Source organism: Neoarius graeffei, chromosome 1 (assembly GCF_027579695.1).
Source record: "Neoarius graeffei isolate fNeoGra1 chromosome 1, fNeoGra1.pri, whole genome shotgun sequence".
Lineage (NCBI taxonomy): Eukaryota > Metazoa > Chordata > Actinopteri > Siluriformes > Ariidae > Neoarius > Neoarius graeffei.
Window position 1 is genome coordinate 62,730,577 of NC_083569.1, and position 22,243 is coordinate 62,752,819.

Genomic DNA, 22,243 nt, shown 5'->3' on the forward strand with positions numbered 1-22,243 from the left:
AAGGGTGCGAGCCTTGTGGCCAACTGAGGCCTTTCTGTGCAGTTTGCATGTTGTTCTTGTGCCCGTGTGGGTTTCCTCCAGGTACTTCATTTTCCACAGTGGATTAGGTCAACTGGCTACTCTAAATTGCGAGTGTGAATGGTTGTTCGTCTCTGTATTAGCCCTGATAGATTGGGGACCTGCCCAGGGTGTACTCCACCTCTCACCTGAAGTCAGCTGGGACTGGCTCCAGCTTCTCCTCCGACCTATAGATAGTGCGTGGATGGATGGATGGATGGATGGATAATGTGCCATTGTGGATTTCCAGAATTTTTTTTTTTTTTTTAACTTGGTTTTTGTGCTTCATTGTGGGAGTTCCCAGGCTTTTATGAGTGGTAGTTTATATGGACACCATTGTTATTGTCTAACAGTTTCTTGATGTTTCCATTTTTGTATTTTATATGCCTTTATAACCTTCAACCCTGCTTTGTATGGATACAATATTGGCCATTTTGGAGCCTGTCAAAATATATTGTATGGGGTTATATTGGTTTTTGTGTCACTTGTTCAAGTTGCAAATAAAATGTTGCATACAATAATGCTCCTGCGTATGTATCCATTAAAGCAATCTTTATTTGTACTTCCGGTGGGTGTGATTTCACAGGTATCAAGATATACACTCTCAGAAAACAAAGTACATTACTGTACCTTTAGGGGTACAAGGGCTTGTCACTGGGGCAGTACCCTCTAAGGTACTTATTTGTACCCTTTATATACGGTACTGCTTGGGCACATGTAACTTTTTGGCCCAGCCCTAAAAAGGTACCTTAAGGTCCAATGATGAGCCCTAAGGGGTACATTAGTGTAGATTGTACCTTGGTGGACAAAAATGGACTCCTACTGTACCCCTAGTTCTGACGGTGTACAGTGATGGTCAAACAATACTGAAATAATGACGATCAGTAGTAATGTAACGTGGAGAAATGTAATTACACAAAGCAAAATGACACTTGCCAAACAGAGTAACATTCAAGTTGTCAGTGTTTGGGCTGTATAAGGAGTTATTTGGTAACAGAAGTAAGTGACCCCTCTTAATTCTCCAACTTCGTGTACTGATACATCAGCTGCCACCTCTGAACCTTGACTCTCCTTCTCCAGCCAAAGCAGCCTGGCATCAGGATCTTCATCGGAAAACTGCAGCAAGCTCCCCGAGTGTCTCAGTACAGTTAGGCACTGCTGTACAATTTGACCAGCTTTTGTTCTCCCTTCCTCGGACCTTACCAGCGCATCTGTTGTACCTTTGTCTACTATCAAAGCCAGGCTCCTGGGCTCAAAGTGTCCTTCCAGCTCTGTGCAGTCCATTTCTTTGAAGATGAGGGTGGAGGCGGGGTTGCAGGGTTGCACTGGTGTACATTCAACATGTTCCTGCATTAACCGCACTGCCACTGGAGAGATATCAGCACACGTGACCTTCACTGCACATTGAGAGTGTGTGTAGATAGCAGGCCCCAATGCTGAGGTGCCACAGCCAATGTCGAGAACATGTATCGGTGCAGGAGTATCAGACATGGACTGCAGCAGAGGCAGGATGTAGTCTTTGACCGAATGAAAGCCAAAGAACCACTCAAAGTTCTTGAATTGCCCTTTCCTGCTGTTTTCTGTGTAAAATCTATCCCATGTTGCTTTCTTGTCCAGGTTGTTAATGAGGTCATCTGTGAATACAAGTACACATTTCGTGAATAGGTATGACGCTGAAACTGCAAATGTGCTGATTTCCTTATACTATTTTTTTTAACCTTACCATACAGTTCAGTCCAAATGCTTACACATCCTTAAACACAAACTATTGTCATTATCACAAGCAACACAAATTGTGTCCAAATTGTGTATAAAGATACGAGACTACTAATTAAAAAAAAAAAGTATCCCTTTTGAATGTGCTAGAAATATTTCCTAATAACTTTTACACTTAAATTTAAACTATTGTCACTATGTTCAACCTTTGTGTGCCCCAAGTACTTTTCACGTCCAGGATGCTCAGTTTTATCTGCGAAGGATCGGTGTGGCTGCAGGTTTTCACTTTAACCAAGCAGGCACCGTATTTTGGTTGGGATGAAAACCTACAGCCACACAGGTCACTTGCAGACAAGGTTGGACACTTGTGTCAGATCATCTCAGTTGTAATATTATATTGCCTTGCATGTTCTTGATATTTTTATCATCACTCTGCCAGATGTTATATACTGCCTTCTTCAGAGCACATCCTAGAACAAGTTCACAGCAAAACTGATCTTTCACCTTTAGCTTGGATTTTACTTTTATACTCCGATACCTTGAAAGATGCACTCTTCAATATAAGAATAAGGGAGATGTACAGAGCTGCAGTAATTACAGAGGGATAAAACTGATGAGCCACACCATGAAGTTATGGGAAAGGGTATTGGAGGCGAGATTGAGAAGAGAGGTAGCAATCTGTGAACAGCGGTACGGGTTTATGCCAAGGAAGAGCACGTTGGATGCAATTTTTGCTTTAAGAATGTTAATGGAGAAGTACAAGGAAGGCCAGAGAAAGCTACTGTACATTGTGTGTTTGTAGACCTGGAGAAGGCATACGATAGAGTGCCGAGAGATGAGTTATGGTATTGTATGAGAAAGTGTGGAGTGAATGAGAAGTATATCAGAGCGATGCAAGACGTGTATGAGAACAGTGAAACAGCAGTGAGGTGTGCAGTTGGAACGACTGAATGGTTCAAGGTGAAGGTGGGACTCCATCAAGGATCTGCTTTGAGTCCTTTTTTGTTTGCCATAGTGATGGATAGCTTGACGGACGAAGTGAGACGAATCACCATGGAACATGATGTTTGCGGATGATATTGTGATATGTGGTGAAAGTAGAAAGGGGGTTGAGTTGGGTTTGGAGAGATGGAGGTATGCATTGGAACGAAGAGGAATGAAGGTGAGCAGGAGCAAAACAGAATACATGTGCATCAATGAGAATGGGGATGAGAGTGTAGTGAAGATGCAAGGAGTAGATGTAAAGAAAGTTGGTGAATTCAAGTACCTGGGGTCAACTGTACAGGAAAATGGGGGCTGCGATAGTGAGGTGAGAAAGAGTGTGCAGGCAGGGTGGAGCAGTTGGAGAAGGATTTCGGGAGTCATTTGTGATAGGAAAGTCCCAGCAAAAGTGAAAGGCAAGATGTCCAGTATAAGACAGTGGGGAGAGCAGCTGTGTTGTCTGGATTGGAGACCGGACCCTTAACAGGAGGCAAAGTTGAAGGTGGTGGAGTTGAGGATGTTAAGGTTTGTGATGGGAGTGATGAGGTTGGACAGGATAAGGAACGAGCACATCAGAGGGACAGCACATGTGGAGAGCTGAGACTGAGATGGTATGGGCACATCCTGAGAAGAGATGCAGAGCATGTTGGAAGGAGAATGTTGAGGATGGAGCTGCCAGGCACACGAAAACGAGGAAGGCCAAAGAGGAGATACGTGGATGTGGTGAGAGAGGACATGAAAGTGGCAGATGTGGTAGAGAAGGATGCAGAAGACAGGGAGCAATGGAGACGAAAGATCCGCTCTGGCGACCCCTAATCGGGAGCAGTCAAAAGAAGAAGAAAGAAAGAAAGAAAGCACAACTTTATTCATCACACGCTTATGAAATTCCTCTCTGCATTTAACCCATCTGAAGCAGTCGGCGGCCATGCTAACAGCGCCCGGGGAACAGTTGGGAGTTACTTGGGCACCTCAGCCCGAGGCCGTCCCACATTAACCTAACCGCATGTCTTTGGACTGTGGAGGAAACCCACACAGACACAGGGAGAACATGCAAACTCCACACAGAAAGGCCCTCGCTGGCCGCTGGGCTCGAACCCAGAACCTTCTTGCTGTGAGGCGACAGTGCTAACCAATACACCACCTATCCCAGAGCTTATCCCAGCTGACTACGGGCAAAAGGCGGGGTACACCCTGGACAAGTCGCCAGGTCATCGCAGGACTGACACATAGAGACAAACAACCATTCACACTCTCATTCACACCTACGGTCAATTTAGAGCCACCAGTTAACCTAACCTGCATGTCTTTGGACTGTGAGGGAAACCGGAGCACCCGGAGGAAACCCACACAAACACGGGGAGAACATGCAAACTCCACACAGAAAGGCCCTCATTGGCCACTGGGCTCAAACCCAGAACCTTCTGGCTGTGAGGCAACAGTGCTGATCACTACACCACCCAGAAGACTTTGAAAGATGCACTCAAAGAAGACGTTGGAGCGGCTCTTCCTCAGCCTCCTCAGACCCCAGGTACAACATGCCCAGGACTGTCTGCAGTTTGCGTACTGGGCAGGTGTCGGTGTGGAAGACGCCATCCTCTACCTGCTACACCGAGCCCACTCGCATCTGGATAAGGGAAATGGCACAGTGAGGATCCTCTTCTTGGACGTCTCGAGTGCCTTCAACACCATCCAGCCCCTACTGCTTCAGGACAAACTGAACAGGATGCGAGTAGACCCCTGCCTGGTCACCTGGATCTCCAGCTACCTCACTGACGGGCCGCAGTACGTCAGGCTGAAGGACATCACATCTGACACTGTAATTAGTAGCACCGGAGCACCCCAGAGCACGGTGCTGACCCCTCTTCTCTTCACCCTGTACACCGCAGACTTCTGCTACAACTCGGAGCTGTGTCACATTCAGAAGTTTGCCGATGACACAGCCATCGTTGGGTGTATCAGTGACGACAGAGAGGAGGAGTATAGGAGCCTGGTGAGGGACTTTGCTGTGTGGTGCAACAGGAACCATCTGCAGCTTAACACCTCGAAGACCAAGGAGCTGGTCATTGACTTTGGGAGGTCCAGACCAAGGTCACGACCAGTTCTGATCGAGGGAGTCGAGGTGGAGGCTGTGGATTCCTACAAGTACCTCGGGCTGTGGCTGGACAGCAAGCTGGACTGGACTTGCAACACCAATCACTTATACAGGAAGGGACAGAGCAGGCTATACTTCCTTAGGAGGCTGCGGTCCTTTAACATCTGCAGGAAACTCCTGTGGATGTTCTATCAGTCTGTGGTCGCCAGTGTCCTGTTTTACACCGTGGTGTGCTGGGGGGGGCAGCACATCCAAGAAGGACACATCCAGGCTGGACAAACTGATCAGACGGGCCGTCTCTGTGGTCGGCATGAAGCTGGACTCTCTGGTGACGGTGGCAGAGAAGAGGTCTATGGACAAACTATTGAACATCATGGACGATGCCAGTCACCGTCTGCACACCGTCATCAGCAACCAGAGGAGCCTGTTCAGTGACAGAATGCTCCTTCCCAAGTGCAGGACGAACAGACTCAAAAACTCCTTTGTCCCTCACGCCATCAGACTGTACAGCTCCTCTCTAAGGGGGAGGAGGGGTAACAGGAGGACAGAGGACGGGAAGGAGCAGTAGCCTAGCCTGACAATAAGCAATACCGGACAATGTGCAATAGCTTTCCTGGTCCCCCCCCCCCCACACACACACACTTAAGGCCAATTTATGCTGACAACGCAGTCCTCGCAGACGGTGTCGCAGATAGCGTCTGCGTAGCCCCCCCACCTTCGCAGACGCTCTGCGCGCACCTCCCAAAAATTGTGACCACCGCGGAAGCCTCGCAGACAGCGTCGCAGACAACAGGGCTCTGATTGGTCCACTCTACATCCGCTGTACACGCACTTCCGCTTCCCTACTTTCCCGGTTTGGTTTGTTTTCACGACCGGCATTTTTAAAAACACGAGCGAAGATGGAGCAGCACGAAGAGCGGTTGATTGAGGAAGTACGTACATCTATACGACTCCAGTTCTAGTCATTATAAGTAACCGGAGGATAAACACTCCACTAACCACACCCACCAACTACTCCTAGCGATTTCGCGACTTCGCGCCCCCTTGCGTTGTGGCGGTGAATAACATCGCGTACACCTATTACTCCCCGCGCAACAATAAATTACAACTGTCTGCGAAAAGCTATCTGCGAAAGCCTTGTCGCAAGAGCATGCAGAGGCCTTTCCCCTAACCCCACTTCTCCCCCCTTTCCCCATATCTTATTCTTTTATATTTGTATATATAAATACTTATTTTAATTTATCTAGAAGTTTTTCTCTATTTCTTTTCTCTGTTTATCTGTAATGATGCTGCTGGAATCTTAATTTCCCTGAAGGAACCCTCTCAAAGGGATCAATAAAGTTTTATCTAATCTAAGTATCCCCATTTATTATTTAGTTGCTCCTGATCGAGGCAAAACAGTTAATAGTAGACTAGTACATATTTCTCTTCATATTATCAGATCATAAATATGCATATGGTGCATTTCTCTCAACCATGACCTACAAGGATGTAGATGAGAACAATCCCCTATGTCATGTGTATTTAAAATAATGAAGGGAATAAACAGTTAACTAACTTGTCAAACTAGTATGATGCCAGCGCCGGGCTGGTACTTTTCTCAAACTTTTAAACGACAAGGAAACCCTGTTTAACAGCAGCATTTTAACACGACTGGAGCACAAACCAAAAGGTTCCGACAGCGAAGACAAAACCGTCGATTGCTGCGGAACAAAATTGACCCGGAAGTGTAGGAAGTGGCTGTGTTTGAAATGACACCTTACTGACTTTCGAGTGCATGACTTAACGTTGACTTAGTGCCCTACCAAGTGGCCTTGGTGATGTATCGAGGAGCTGTTTGGGATTTAACCGCTCTCATAGAGGGAGGGGAAACAGAACTCTGAATCCAAGATGGCGGACGAGCAGCAGGAAACATCACAGGGAGAGATGGAGGGTGAGTGGAGAAACATTTATGTTTAAAATTAGAAATATGTATTTTTGTCTGTGTGGGCAGGATTTAGAGCACAGTGTTGTGGGGGTTTTATGTTTTATTTTAAAACCTGTCTCGGGGAAAAAAGCGTTTTTGTTGTCCGCAATACAAATAGCACTGAATAGCTGACAAAGAGGAGATAATGATGCTAATGAGCACAAAACTGTGGTAAACTGAGAGATGGGCTTCTACACCTTGTCCTGCTTGTTAATGTTTTGGCGCAGGCTAAATTACAGTCCTGTGCTGCAGTATAAACTAAAACGCACAGTACAGCATAGTTTCATCCGCCAACGATGACTGTTTAAGTTTATTTAACGTTTTCTTTTTCCGTAGGAACCTCGTTTGTTGACATACAGACGAGTTCAAAAGTTTTCACCCCCCCTTTTGGTCCTGACTGTAAAATTTTCCCTACAGTTTACATGCAGTCTACAAAACCGACTTCAGGGTTGTTTTACAATCAGCGTACGCAAGCTAAAAATCACATTTAACACTTATCTTCAATATCAAAAGGCTTGACTAAATAAACTTGGTTGTTTATTGTAGCCCTGTGATAGCTCTATTTACCATGCAAAAAAAAAAATTTGGTGATAACGTTATTTTTGGTGAATTTATGGCAATATGTCATATTTAGCAAAATTACTAGTGTCATTTAGAAAAAGTGCTTTTTTTGACCACAGGTAGCTCCAAAAGGGATGCACTTAAATCATTCTTTATACCATAAAACAAATATTTGGTTCCATAATCATTGGAAACATAGTTAAAGTGCCATTCCACCATTGGATGTATTCTTTGGCATAAAATACAATATATTTTATGACAACATGACTAGACAGAGAAATCTTTTAGCTTCAAAATGATGTAATTTTTTGACAACGACAAGTTGCGACCGAAGTCACCTACCCTTTTAATTTCTGCGCAGTAGCGAAACATGATGTCATCGGCAGGTTCCCCTTCTTGTGTACCACATGACGTGTGACGTGGCACAGATGATCAGCAATGGCGGATAGAACGCGATTTCCACTTGTCGATTGCTGTGCCGATATTCACCATCGACCGTCTCCTTTGGGCCTCACTTGCTATTTTCCTTCGCTTCTTTTCCGAAGCTGACAATCGCGTTCTATCCGCCATTGCTGATAATCTGTGCCACGTCACACGTGACGTGGTACACAAGAAGGGGAACCTGCTGATATCACGTTTCACTACCGCGGGGAAATTAAAAGGGTAGGTGACTTTGGTCGCAAAATTAATATACTTGTTGTTGTCAAAAAATTATGTTTGATATATCATTTTGAAGCTAAAAGATTTCTCTGTCTAGTCATGTTGTCATAAAATATATTGTATTTTATGCCAAAGAATACATCCAATGGTGGAATGGCACTTTAAGTTTTAATGTTGAATGCCAGTAAGTTTTCAGACTATTTTGACCAAATTAGTATGTAATTGTGTCAAAAAAAGTCCTCTCCGAGACAGCTAATTTTTCAGTATAAAATAACATATCTAAAATGATTATTTTCATCCTAAAATGTGGTCAAGATCTTGGGACATAAATATTAGAGACAACTAACACAAAGCTTACAGCCTTATATTTAAAAGCACTATGGAAGTAGTGGATTCTGAATTGTCAAAAAAAAAGTCCTCTCCGAGAATCACTTCATTTGTTTCTCCCAGCCCTGCTTAAAGCTACACTTAATCTTCTTTATTTTATAGCAGATTACACAAAACTACCATACACACGTCAAAAAAATTACCTGAAATCTGTTCTTTAACTTGTCCTTCACTTAAAAACTGGTACAAGAACCAGTTTGAATCAATTTGAATTTTGGACCCCTGTGACAAACTTTGTACCCTGATTGTAAAACAACCGTTCAGTCATTAGTGTTGAATCCTGGTGACAGTCAGCAGCTCAATGTGCTTTCACATTACTTTATTTTTTATTTATTTATTTATTTTTTAATGCCCCTTGTTCAACTTAAACCTGTCAGCATGTGTATAAATCTTATTTAACTTCAAGCAGACTGTAAGTTCTGAAGCAGTTTACTGCTGACAGTTGGAGCTGCTTTAAAAGACATAACATGGTGAATGCTGACCTTTCAGAAAGCTAGAAAACACAGCTACCAAAATCTCATCTCATTATCTCTAGCCGCTTTATCCTTCTACAGGGTCGCAGGCAAGCTGGAGCCTATCCCAGCTGACTACGGGCGAAAGGCGGGGTACACCCTGGACAAGTCGCCAGGTCATCACAGGGCTGACACATAGACACAGACAACCATTCACACTCACATTCACACCTACGGTCAATTTAGAGTCACCAGTTAACCTAATCTGCATGTCTTTGGACTGTGGGGGAAACCGGAGCACCCGGAGGAAACCCACGCGGATACGGGGAGAACATGCAAACTCCGCACAGAAAGGCCCTCGCCGGCCATGGGGCTCGAACCCGGACCTTCTTGCTGTGAGGCGACAGCGCTAACCACTTCACCACCGTGCCGCCAGCTACCAAAGTGAAATCCATAATTCACACAATGAAAAATGGTAGACGCCAACAGACATGAAAAGTATCAGGCAAGTGCAATACAAGTCCATATTTACATTATATTCATATCATTCCCTGAAATCACTCACTCGTTCACTATTCCCTAAAGAGAAAGAAGAAAGCACAACTTTATTCATCACACACTTGTGAAATTTCCTCTTTGCATTTGCATACACAAACCATACCCATGCCCAGAGCAGTGGGCAGCCATGCCAACAGCGCAGTTGGGAGTTCAGTGCCTCGCTCAACGGCACTTCAGCCCAAGGCCGTCCCATATTAACCTAACCGCATGTCTTTGGACTGTGGGGGGGAAACCACGCAGACATGGGGAGAACATGCAAACTCCACACAGAAAGGCCCTTGCCGGCCACTGGGTTCGAACCCAGAACCTTCCTGCTGTGAGGCGACTGTGCCGCCCTACTTGCTATATAGGGAATTACTATATATAACCCCGATTCCAAAAAAGTTGGGACAAAGTACAAATTGTAAATAAAAACGGAATGCAATAATTTACAAATCTCAAAAACTGATATTGTATTCGCAATAGAACATAGACAACATATCAAATGTCGAAAGTGAGACATTTTGAAATTTCATGACAGCAACACGTCTCAAAAAAGTTGGGACAGGGGCAATAAGAGGCTGGAAAAGTTAAAGGTACAAAAAAGGAACAGCTGGAGGACCAAATTGCAACTCATTAGGTCAATTAGCAATAGGTCATTAACATGACTGGGTATAAAAAGAGCATCTTGGAGTGGCAGCGGCTCTCAGAAGTAAAGATGGGAAGAGGATCACCAATCCCCCTAATTCTGCGCCGGCAAATAGTGGAGCAGTATCAGAAAGGAGTTCGACAGTGTAAAATTGCAAAGAGTTTGAACATATCATCATCTACAGTGCATAAGATCATCAAAAGATTCAGAGAATCTGGAAGAATCTCTGTGCGTAAGGGTCAAGGCTGGAAAATCATACTGGGTGCCCGTGATCTTCGGGCCCTTAGACGGCACTGCATCACATACAGGCATGCTTCTGTATTGGAAATCACAAAATGGGCTCAGGAATATTTCCAGAGAACATTATCTGTGAACACAATTCACCGTGCCATCCGCCGTTGCCAGCTAAAACTCTATAGTTCAAAGAAGAAGCCGTATCTAAACATGATCCAGAAGCACAGACGTCTTCTCTGGGCCAAGGCTCATTTAAAATGGACTGTGGCAAAGTGGAAAACTGTTCTGTGGTCAGACGAATCAAAATTTGAAGTTCTTTATGGAAATCAGGGACGCCGTGTCATTCGGACTAAAGAGGAGAAGGATGACCCAAGTTGTTCTCAGCGCTCAGTTCAGAAGCCTGCATCTCTGATGGCATGGGCAGCTTACACATCTGGAAAGACACCATCAATGCTGAAAGGTATATCCAGGTTCTAGAGCAACATATGCTCCCATCCAGACGACGTCTCTTTCAGGGAAGACCTTGCATTTTCCAACATGACAATGCCAAACCACATACTGCATCAACTACAGCATCATAGCTGCGTAGAAGAAGGGTCCGGGTACTGAACTGGCCAGCCTGCAGTCCAGATCTTTCACCCATAGAAAACATTTGGCGCATCATAAAATGGAAGATACGACAAAAAAGACCTAAGACAGTTGAGCAGCTAGAATCCTGCATTAGGCAAGAATGGGTTAACATTCCTATCCCTAAACTTGAGCAACTTGTCTCCTCAGTCCCCAGACGTTTACAGACTGTTGTAAAGAGAAAAGGGGATGTCTCACAGTGGTAAACATGGCCTTGTCCCAACTTTTTTGAGATGTGTTGTTGTCATGAAATTTAAAATCGCCTAATTTTTCTCTTTAAATGATACATTTTCTCAGTTTAAACATTTGATATGTCATCTATGTTCTATTCTGAATAAAATATAGAATTTTGAAACTTCCACATCATTGCATTCCGTTTTTATTTACAATTTGTACTTTGTCCCAACTTTTTTGGAATCAGGGTTGTAGAAGACTACACAGTGAGCTTATTGGTAAAATGAAAAATCTCTTTCGGACACTACTCCGTTGCGCTGATATTTAAAGCGGTGCTTGAAAGTTTGTGAACCGTTTTTAGAATTTTCTATATTTCTGCATAAATATGACCTAAAACATCATCCTATTTTCACACAAGTCCTAAAAGTAGATAAAGAGAACCTGGTTAAACAAATGAGACGAAAAATATTATACTTGGTCACATTTTATTTGTTTGTTTGTTTATTGCGCAAAATGATCCAATATTACATATGTGAGTGGCAAAAGTATGTAAACCTCTAGGATTAGCAGTTAATTTGAAGGTGAAATTAGAGTCAGGTGTTTTCAATCAATGGGATGACAATCAGGTGTGAGTGGGCACCCTGTTTTATTTAAAGAACAGGGATCTATCAAAGTCTGATCTTCACAACACATGTTTGTGGAAGTGTATCATGGCACGAACAAAGGAGATTTCTGAGGACCTCAGAAAAAGCGTTGTTGATGCTCATCAGGCTGGAAAAGGTTACAAAACCATCTCTAAAAAGAGTTTGGACTCCACCAATCCACAGTCAGATTGTGTACAAATGGAGGAAATACAAGACCATTGTTACCCTCCCCAGGAGTGGTCGACCAACAAAGATCACTCCAAGAGCAAGGCGTGTAATAGTGGGCGAGGTCACAAAGGACCCCAGGGTAAATTCTAAGCAACTGAAGGCCTCTCTCACATTGGCTAATGTTAATGTTCATGAGGCCACCATCGGGAGAACACTGAACAACAGTGATGTGCATGGCAGGGTTGCAAGGAGAAAGCCACTGCTCTCCAAAAAGAACATTAGCAAACTGCAGACAAGCAGCAAAGATCACATGGACAATCCAGAAGGCTATTGGAAAAATGTTTTGTGGACGGATGAGACCAAAATAGAACCTTGTGGTTTAAATGAGAAGCATTATGTTTGGAGAAAGGAAAACACTGCATTCCAGTATAAGAACCTTATCCCATCTGTGAAACATGGTGGTGGTAGTATCATGGTTTGGGCCTGTTTTGCTGCATCTGGTCCAGGACGGCTTGCCATCATTGATCAAATAATGAATTCTGAATTATACCAGCAAATTCTAAAGGAAAATGTCAGGACATCTGTCCATGAACTGAATCTCAAGAGAAGGTGGGTCATGCAGCAAGACAACGACCCTAAGCACACAAGTCGTTCTACCAAAGAATGGTTAAAGAAGAATAAAGTTAATGTTTTGGAATGGCCAAGTCAAAGTCCTGACCTTAATCCAATGGAAATGTTGTGGAAGGACCTGAAGCGAGCAGTTCATGTGAGGAAACCCACCAACATCCCAGAGTTGAAGCTGTTCTGTACGGAGGAATGGGCTAAAATTCCTCCAAGCCGGTGTGCAGGACTGATCAACAGTTACCGGAAATGTTTAGTTGCAGTTATTGCTGCACAAGGGGGTCACACCAGATACTGAAAGCAAAGGTTCACATACTTTTGCCACTCTCAGATATGTAATATTAAATCATTTATATTTATTATTGCATTATTTATATTTATTTTAAAAATGTGTAAATTTGTGATACAGTGATCAAAGATGATTACTCGTGTTCTGTGTGTTTTCAAATTTTTTATGTAACATTTTGATATACAAGTGATCATAATGATTTAGTGAATATGGTAGTTTTATCAGTATAGTCTATGATGCCATCTGGCTAATTCTAATCTCATCTCATTATCTCTAGCCGCTTTATCCTTCTACAGGGTCGCAGGCAAGCTGGAGCCTATCCCAGCTGACTACGGGCGAAAGGCGGGGTACACCCTGGACAAGTCGCCAGGTCATCACAGGGCTGACACATAGACACAGACAACCATTCACACTCACATTCACACCTACGGTCAATTTAGAGTCACCAGTTAACCTAACCTGCATGTCTTTGGACTGTGGGGGAAACCGGAGCACCCGGAGGAAACCCACGCGGACACGGGGAGAACATGCAAACTCCACACAGAAAGGCCCTCGCCGGCCCCGGGGCTCGAACCCAGGACCTTCTTGCTGTGAGGCGACAGCGCTAACCACTACACCACCGTGCCGCCCGCTAATTCTAGTGATTTTATTTTTTTTTTATTATTATTATTATTTTTGTTTGGACGATACGTAAGCTATAGTCTAGCTATTTTCTAAACGCCAACTCCTGCATAATTCTCTTTTGTATCCGTTCCATTTCTTTCATGATGGTTTTTACTGGTTTCAGTGGTTTAAAAAGTCCCTAAGTACTTTTGATATGATGTATCTTGAACCGGTTCTGTGAAAGATCAGCATTTTCCTGACGCAGAATGCATATTACCTGATGAAGACGGCTTATTCCTGATTGGTTCCTTCAGTCAAGTCAGTCTGTTAAATTCCAGAAGTGACCCAGTTTTTGCTCCTTATTAATAATCTTCTCCTTTGTCCTCTTTGGTAGGAGTGAACTGCCTGGCCTACGATGAGGCCATTATGGCGCAGCAAGACCGAATTCAGCAGGAAGTGAGTGAAGGCTTTTCAGTCTTTGAGAAGAAAATTCCACCTTTGTGCACTTGCACAAGGAAGACCACAGTTTGAATAGTCTATATTTGTCCAGTGTAGTTCATGAGTTTTCAATATGTTTGAAATATATTTTTCTATAGCATATTGTTTTTATGTACTTCTGTAACCTTTAAGAAAACAAAAGACTCTCCATACCATACAGTGTGACCGAACTGAACAGTGACTGTTTTGCACATACTGCCTAACATTAGGGCTAAATAATTTAATAAATCGGAGCTTGTAGTAACAGCTGTGTTCAGGATAAAATTTCGTGCTAATGTACAGTATATCCTGTTTCCATTTAAGTGTTAAGCAGTTATTATATTTCATGCACTCAATGCTGTGTGTTGTGTTTTGAGACAGATAGCCATCAGTATCCCCTTAGTGTCCGACAGACAGGATCTCTCTGTGCTACAGAGCGAGTATGCTGAAGAGGACACAATCTATCAACTCAAGATCAAGGTTAAGACCAATCTGTCGTGTACATTTAGTTATATGTCTAATAATATTTAAAACTATATTTGATTTGTCTTTATGCCATTTCTGTAAAATATTGGCTTGAAATTAAGGATGTTTTCACACCTGCAGTTCATTTACTCTGGGCCAGATCAGTTGATGTTTGTAAGCTTGCAGTGTTTTTCCCCTTGGTTTGGTTTCACACAGAGAAAAATCCAAGTGAATCAAAACGCATCATTATAATCCACGTGAGAACGTACACTCGCTTATTGGTGTGATGTGTCTGGGGCAGGAGCAAGAAAGTACATAGACGAAGAAGGTTCTGTGTTCTGGACTATTGCATATTTCTGTGAAAGAAACCTTGCCATGCAATTTGACATGGAGCAGCAGCAGAGTTGGCATTGGCTCATAACCATGGTACTCATCTGGGTGATATTCCCAGCAAAGCTATTCCAACAGAATGGCAAATGCACTTTGTGAAAGCGTCCTGAAAATACTATAGTGCGTCACACTTTGCAAAGTAGTGTTTTTTTCATTGCTAGTCCAAACGAGACCTCAGTTCACCTGCTACTACAACTACGCGAGCTGCTACAGTTTGTGTGCTCTGCTGCACCCCAGAATATAATGCACCCCTGGTAGGGCTGAACGATCTATCGTTTTCGACCGAAAATCGCGATCTCGGACAACACGATTTTGGGATCGTCAAAGCCGCAGTTTTTCTCAGTGCTCCTAAACTACTGACCCATGTTTTGTTTCGTCAATAAATTGTCCTCATTTTTTACACTACAGACAAAATTACGTTCAGGAAAGCCTTGTGGCACTCAGTGTGAAAGAATTTTGTGAATATCTCCTTCCGTTTTCGTGTAAATCCCTGTTGTTTGGAGGGAGCACTGTGAGGAAAAAGTGCGCTTTCTCTGTCTGAGCGCGCGGGTGGGGGAGGGGCTGCTCTCTCTCTCTCACACACACAGGAGGGAGGGGCCCTGCAATAGCGACTGCTACAGCCACTGCATCACTCTTATTTCCCCCAGGGGAATTGTTGGCTCTAGTTATAATTTATAATGCTTATGTACATTCTTTTACAAAAGTGCAATATTTTGATGCTGCTGAGCCATTGATCAACCTTTTTTTATGTCTGATATGTTGTAGATGGGAAAAGTAAAAGAAGCAAAAGTTTACTTAAGAAAGATGGCTCTCTTTTTATTTTAAGTTATTATAACTTGTTCCTCAGGCACTCAATGTTAATAAACAGGCCTACATTTGAAATCTGTTGACCTCAGTTTTCATTCTTGCATTAGCTTTATGGAATTCATTGTATTAATTAATTTGCGCTGAAACTTGATTTAAAGAAAAAAAATCGTGGTTGAAATCGAAATCGCAATATCTGCCAGAAAAATCGCAATTCAATTTTTTCTTAAAATCGTTCAGCCCTAACCCCTGGCTACAGGAGCCATTTAGCCCAAACTTACAAAGAACACCTGGTAGTTGGGTGGGATCGAGGTTGGATCACGTCCCCACCACAAATGAACCGCTCCAGAGTTCGTATGGAACCAGACTGACATCACCTCCCCTAAAGGGTCTCGGTGCAGTTGCTTTGGGATGCACCCGAGTGCAATTACTGTGATCACACCTGCCCAAAAGAATCACACCAAGGGGGAGAAAACGAACCAAAGTTTGGTTGAACCAAACTAAAAAGCTCAGGTGTGAAAACGTGTTAAGAATTGATGTGCTTGGCTCCCAAGTGTATGCCAGATTGTCATGTTTGAATCCCGGTAATGATGCAGCTGTTTGTGGCTGGGAGTCCGAGAGAGTAAAACTAGCTGGGTTCTCTGTGTAAGGGGAAGGCATCTGTCGTGTGTGTTTCTGTCTCTCTCTTGCATGAAACTAAATGATCGTGGGCGTCTACGAGCTCATGTATGTGGAGAAATGCAATTGGTGCTTTCCTTTGTGTGTTTAGCTGCCCTGTGACCCATCATGAACTTGCGTTTGAAAAGGCTCAGTGGCAGAACTACACGTTTTTGATGAAGCACTTTATCTCATGTAATGGAGATGACTAGCTAGTGGGTGGGAATTGGCAGCGACCAAAATTGGGAGAAAATATGGTTTTTTAAAAAAAAAAAGGTAGAGGAGTAAGAAATACTAGAGTTGCTTTTAAGTTTTTTCAATGTTATTCTTACAGGATCTTCATAAAAAATATTCATATATCCGGAAGACGCGACCTGATGGAAATTGTTTCTACAGAGCTTTCGGCTTTTCACATTTGGAGTCACTACTGGATGATGGCAAAGAGCTACAGAAGTAAAGCTTGTTTTTTTTTTTTTTTTTTCCATCTACAGTCACACTACAGCTTGCGATGCTTTGCGATGGGTTATCGATGAAACTTGGGTGTTTGGTGGCGATACTTTCCCAAGCTTCAGGAAGTTTTCCCAAACCCATCTGCGAGTATTCGACACTTAGTTTGCCAACAAAGTTCAATGCACGCGCTGAAACTTCGTGACGTTTATGGCCGCTCATGAGGCAGAGAGACACCCCAAAAAAACTTGCGAAGCTCTGAGAACATTGACCATGCATTGCGTGATTGGTGGCGATGCTCCCAGTTTTTCATCACTAAATATTTGCAAACCCGTCGTGAGCTGATGTGTGACCGTAGCTTTACCTCTGCCAACTTTGGTGGAGGAGGTTATATTTTCGCCTCCATTTGTTTGCTTGACTGTTCCCAATGTTACTCAAAGTTGTGAATGGATTTTCATGAAATTTTGAGGAAAGGTGGGCCAAGGAACAACTGATCTGGCTTTGCATGCAAATCTAATGTAGGCGGATCCAGGAATTTTTTTTTTTTTTTTAAAGTCTGTTCCCAATGTAACTCAAAAAGCAGTAAATAGATTTTTAATGAAATCTGGTGTACATCTTTAGTATTATCCTACGTTCAAGTGATTTTGATGTTCTGTGGCTTAGCGGAGGTATGCACTCTACTGAGTGCTTTTCTAGTTGTAAATGTCTATATAGTGCGCATAGGTTTTTTTTTTTTTTTTTTGGGGGGGGGAACCCTTACCAGAAACAGAATATACAGTGGGGGAAAATTATTATTTGATCCCCTGCTGGTTTTGTTATGTTTGCCTGGTTACAAAGAAATGAGCAGTCTATAATTTTGTGGTGCTTTTATTTTAGCAGATAGAGACTGAATATCAACAAAAAAGTCCAGAAAAACACATTATATAAAGGTTATAAATTCATTTGCATTTGATCGAATTAAATAAGTATTTGATCCCCTACAAACCAGCAAGAATTCTGGCTCCCACTGACTGGTTACTGTATGTGCCCATGAGGCACACAGCTTAGTCTGTCACTTTAAGAAAGTACTCCCAATTTCTACTCATTATGGTTATAAAAGACACCTGTCAACAGAATCAACCTTTCCACCACCATGGGCAAGACCAAAGCACTTTCAAAGGACACCAGGGACCAGATTGTAGACCTGCACAAGGCTGGAATGGCCTACAAGACCATCAGCAAGAACCTTGGTGAGAAGGAGACAACTGTTAGTGCAATTATTAGAAAATGGAAGAAATACAAAATGACCATCAATCGCCCTCGACCTGGAGCTCCATGCAAGATCTCGCCTTGTGGGGTAAGGATGATCATGAGAAGGGTGAGGGATCAGTCCAGAACTACACGGCAGGAGCTTGTTAATGATCTCAAGGCAGCTGGGACCATATTCACCAAGAAAACCATTGGTAACATGCTACGCCGTAATGGATTGAAATCCTGCAGTGCCCGCAAGGTCCCTCTACTCAAGAAGGCACATGTACAGGCCCATCTGAATTTTGCCAGTGAGCACCTAAATGATTCAGAGAAGGCTTGGGAGAAGGTGATGTGGTCCGATGAGACCAAAATTTAACTCTTTTTGGCATCAACTCAACTAGGGATGGCGAAAACTAAAAAAAATCTTGACCGACCACCGAGCCTCATTAGCCGGTTAAAGTCGGTTAACCTATGAGTTTAAAATTCTAGAATTGGAATTATTACAGGGATGTAAACGGCGCGCCTTTTGGCGGATGCCGCCCTCTCCACGGCTGAATCACGCAGATCCGACCTTCCTTTCCCAAGGGGGGGGGCGTTGGAGCGTCCGACCACAACTTCATCAAAGCAAATTCTGCATACAAGCAAATGCCGCCACAGTCCACGAAACACAGGAAGTACAAGCACGAGAAGAAAACAGCAAATCAGAAAGCCGCGCGTGCCCGCGCCGAAGCCGCGCAAAATTTAATGTGCGCAGCTTCCGCGCAAATGCGCGCAGCCCCCCCCCGATCCACTGCCTTCCTCCCACACCCCCCACGCCTCATGGACTGCAACGGCACCCGCCTATTTAGTAATTTTAATACAGAATCCACCTTGAAATTACATTCAGACACTCCAACGCCCCCCCCCCCCCCCCCCCCCCCCCAAAAAAAAAAAAAACGGATCTGCGCGATTTAAAAAAAAAAAAAGTCGGCATCTGCGCCTTTAGTTTGTGTGGCGAGATCTGATCTGCAATAACATGCATTGTTGGCTACAGACCGAAACATACTTTCAGAATGCACTGGCCAAGGCAGGACTAAACTCCATGTGCCTTCTAATAATATTTAAAAAAAAACAGAATAGTGATTTGTAAGCTAAAAAGCCTGTGTCTACGCTTTCGCAGAGTGGCAGTGGGAGGGCGGGACATGACTGAATGGGTGTTTCTGATTTGTCAGCTGTCGTCCTTACACCGCATGGCATGCCCCAAGCGTTTACAACACAGAATTCCAGGTTCTCTGCTCCAAAATCGGCAGCTTCAAAACGATTGACTTTTTAACCGACAACCAAAAAAAATTAACCTGTTGATTCGGTCAACCACCGGTCAAACGGTCATCGGTTAACATCCCTAAACTCAACTCATGTTTGGAGGGAGAGAAATGCTGAATGCAATCCCAAGAACACCATCCCCACCATCAAGCACGGAGGTGGAAACATTATGCTTTTGGGCTGTTTCTCTGCTAAGGGTACAGGACAACTTCACCACATTAAGGGGCCGATGGATGGGGCCATGTACTGTAAGATCTTGAAAGAGAACCTTCTTCCCTCAGTCAGAGCACTGAAGATGGGTTGTGGATGGGGCTTCCAGCATGACAACGACCCGAAACGTACGGCCAAGGCAACAAAGGAGTGGCTCAAGAAGAAGCACATTTAAAGTCATGGAGTGGCCTAGCCAGTCTGCAGACCTTAATCCTATAGAAAATTTGTGGAGGGAGCTGAAACTTCGTGTTGCCAAGCGACAGCCTCGAAACCTTCAGAATTTGGAGAGGATCTGTAAAGAGGAGTGGACCAAAATCCCTCCTGAGATGTGTGCAAACCTGGTGACCAACTACAAGAAACGTCCGACTTCTGTGCTTGCCAACAAGGGTTTCTCCACCAAGTACTAAGTCATGTTTTGCTTGGGGACCGAATACGAATGAATTTATAAACTTTTTAGATGTTCCCCCCCCCGGACTTTTTTGTTGATATTCTGTCTATTTGTTAAAATAAAAGTGCCATAAAAATTATAGACTGCTCATTTCTTTGTAACCAGGCAAACGTACAAAATCAGCAGGGAATCAATTATTTTCCCCACTGTAAATGAGTTCTATGAATAAGCATTGGCCGTATACTCTGTTAGGTACACCTGAATTTGACTTGCAGCCATTTTATCAGGTTCACCTACCATATAGGTGCATTTTGCACAATTTGTTAACCACCCAATACCATATCCATCCATTAGGGCACAGTTTCCCCCAACCCTGGTTCTGGAGTCCCCTCTTCTACATATTTTGCCCTGCCCTAATACACTTGATTCAACTAATCAGCTAATGAACAACCCTTCCTGAGTTGCGGTGGGCATGTTGGCGCAGGGAAACCACTAAAATGTGCAGGACAGGGGGTGGACCAGGGTTGGGAACCTGTGCCTTCGGGGAATGAAACCACCATGGGTTGTGGTCAAAAAATGGACATTGAAGATCTAGCGGGTGATTAACACATTGTGCTTAAGAAAAGATTAGCTACTGTGTGTAATTACATTTTGGGCTTATAATAAACTGGCAGCTTGGTGCATGTTAGATTTCAGTTCTTAAAGTAGAATTTGAAAAGAAATTATTTTTTTTCCCTGTGTTTTGCTGATCATATATAAACACTGCTGTCTTAGGTTTAAAGCCGTGGCAGCAAAGAGCAAGCTGGACCTTGTGAACCAGGGCTTTACCGAGTTCACTATTGAAGACTTTCACAACACAGTGAGTAGAAACAAGAAGCCGCTATCTGCATGCTGCTGTAATTTCTGAACGCTAATGTGTTCTTGTTGATCTCGTAAGTTCATGGACCTGATTGAGCTGTGTGAGAAGCAGCCAGCCCTCGGGGAGCTGCTCAACTCCTTTAATGACCAGAGTGTGTCAGACTACGTGGTGGTTTACCTGCGACTGCTCACCTCTGGGTACCTGCAGAGAGAGCATACCTTCTTCCAGCACTTCATAGAGGGAGGACGTTCGGTCAAAGAATTCTGCCAGCAGGTAGGACATGACCGAAACTATACGGTCTTTTACTGATGTAGGACTTCAGAGGAACACCGAGCTAAGCTGATTAACACACAACCCGAGAAAATAAGCAGATGTTCAAACTAGCTTTAGGACTAATGTTAAATGTGTTTTGCAGGAGGTGGAGCCAATGTCCAAAGAAAGTGACCACATCCATATCATAGCCCTGGCACAGGCATTGAACGTGTCCATATTGGTGGAATACATGGACCGAGGGGAGGGTGGCACAGTTAATCACCACATTTTCCCAGAGGGCAGCGAGCCACGCATCTTCCTCCTCTATCGACCAGGTCATTATGACATCCTGTACAAATAAACGTGCAACTTCAGTACCATGGTGGAGACCACGCCAGAGAAATGGCCATGATTATTAATGCATCTCTGTGTGATGGTGACACCTTGGTATTGCAAAATGTGTACAATGAACATCACAAAACTTTTTTTTTTTTCCTTTTATTTTGAAGCCCCCTAATGAGTTAATGAGGGAGTAAAAGTAAGCAGTGATCCAGCATTAGGGTTGTACAGTTTGTTTTCCTTTCCGGTTGTAAATGTTATAAACTTGCTTTTAGTTACTTTTTTTTTTGTTAGTTATGCTGCGTTTCATGAGTTTTATTAAAGGGATTTTCACCTTAAGGTCTCCAAGGCTCTTGAATTAAGTGTCTTAAAGTGCAGTACTATTTTTTTTGTAACTGTTTGAATAGAACTTAACTGCAAAGGTACTTCAAACATATATGCATGTCATTGGGAACACTGGTACCTCTGCTCATTCATGTGCACTCTGGAGTCAGAGATCAAGGCTCCCAAGTCCCAGTACTAGGACTTGAACTCTTGACCAGTAACCCAGAACCTTAGCTGTTGAGCCACGACTGCCCAGATACAGACATAACATCTAATAAGTGGCAGTTCTGCTGGTGAAAAGGGATTGTTAATGAGAGATCAGAGGAGATGGGGCACAGGTTTGAGCTGACTGCAAGCCTATAGTACATGAAATAAATCTTTACGTGTGATGAGCAGAAAAGCATCTCACAACTTGCTGATCCTTGAAGTGGCTGGGTTACAATGCCAACAAAAGACCACATCAAGTTCCACTTCTCACAGCCAAGAGCAGGAATCTGCTACAGTGAGCATCTCATCTCATTATCTGTAGCCGCTTTATCCTGTTCTGCAGGGTCGCAGGCAAGCTGGAGCCTATCCCAGCTGACTACGGGCGAAAGGCGGGGTACACCCTGGACAAGTCGCCAGGTCATCACAGGGCTGACACATAGACACAGACAACCATTCACACTCACATTCACACCT

At 43.6% G+C, this 22,243-nt stretch overlaps 2 protein-coding genes across 2 annotated transcripts; one reads left to right on the forward strand and one right to left on the reverse strand.

Moving 5' to 3' along the window:
• Positions 1 to 600: 600 nt before the first annotated feature.
• cskmt (citrate synthase lysine methyltransferase) lies at positions 601 to 6,558 on the reverse strand. Its single transcript, XM_060924287.1, has 2 exons — positions 6,405 to 6,558; positions 601 to 1,691 (listed from the first exon to the last, which is right to left on the reverse strand). The coding sequence occupies exons 1-2, from the start codon at positions 6,487 to 6,489 to the stop codon at positions 1,009 to 1,011; spliced, it is 768 nt and encodes a 255-aa protein (XP_060780270.1). The 5' UTR covers positions 6,490 to 6,558; the 3' UTR covers positions 601 to 1,008.
• A 160-nt stretch (positions 6,559 to 6,718) lies between these two features.
• Positions 6,719 to 21,577, forward strand: otub1b (OTU deubiquitinase, ubiquitin aldehyde binding 1b). The gene is made up of 7 exons (XM_060926159.1): positions 6,719 to 6,779; positions 13,813 to 13,874; positions 14,277 to 14,375; positions 16,546 to 16,664; positions 20,563 to 20,647; positions 20,726 to 20,920; positions 21,063 to 21,577. The coding sequence occupies exons 1-7, from the start codon at positions 6,737 to 6,739 to the stop codon at positions 21,258 to 21,260; spliced, it is 801 nt and encodes a 266-aa protein (XP_060782142.1). The 5' UTR covers positions 6,719 to 6,736; the 3' UTR covers positions 21,261 to 21,577.
• Positions 21,578 to 22,243: the final 666 nt, after the last annotated feature.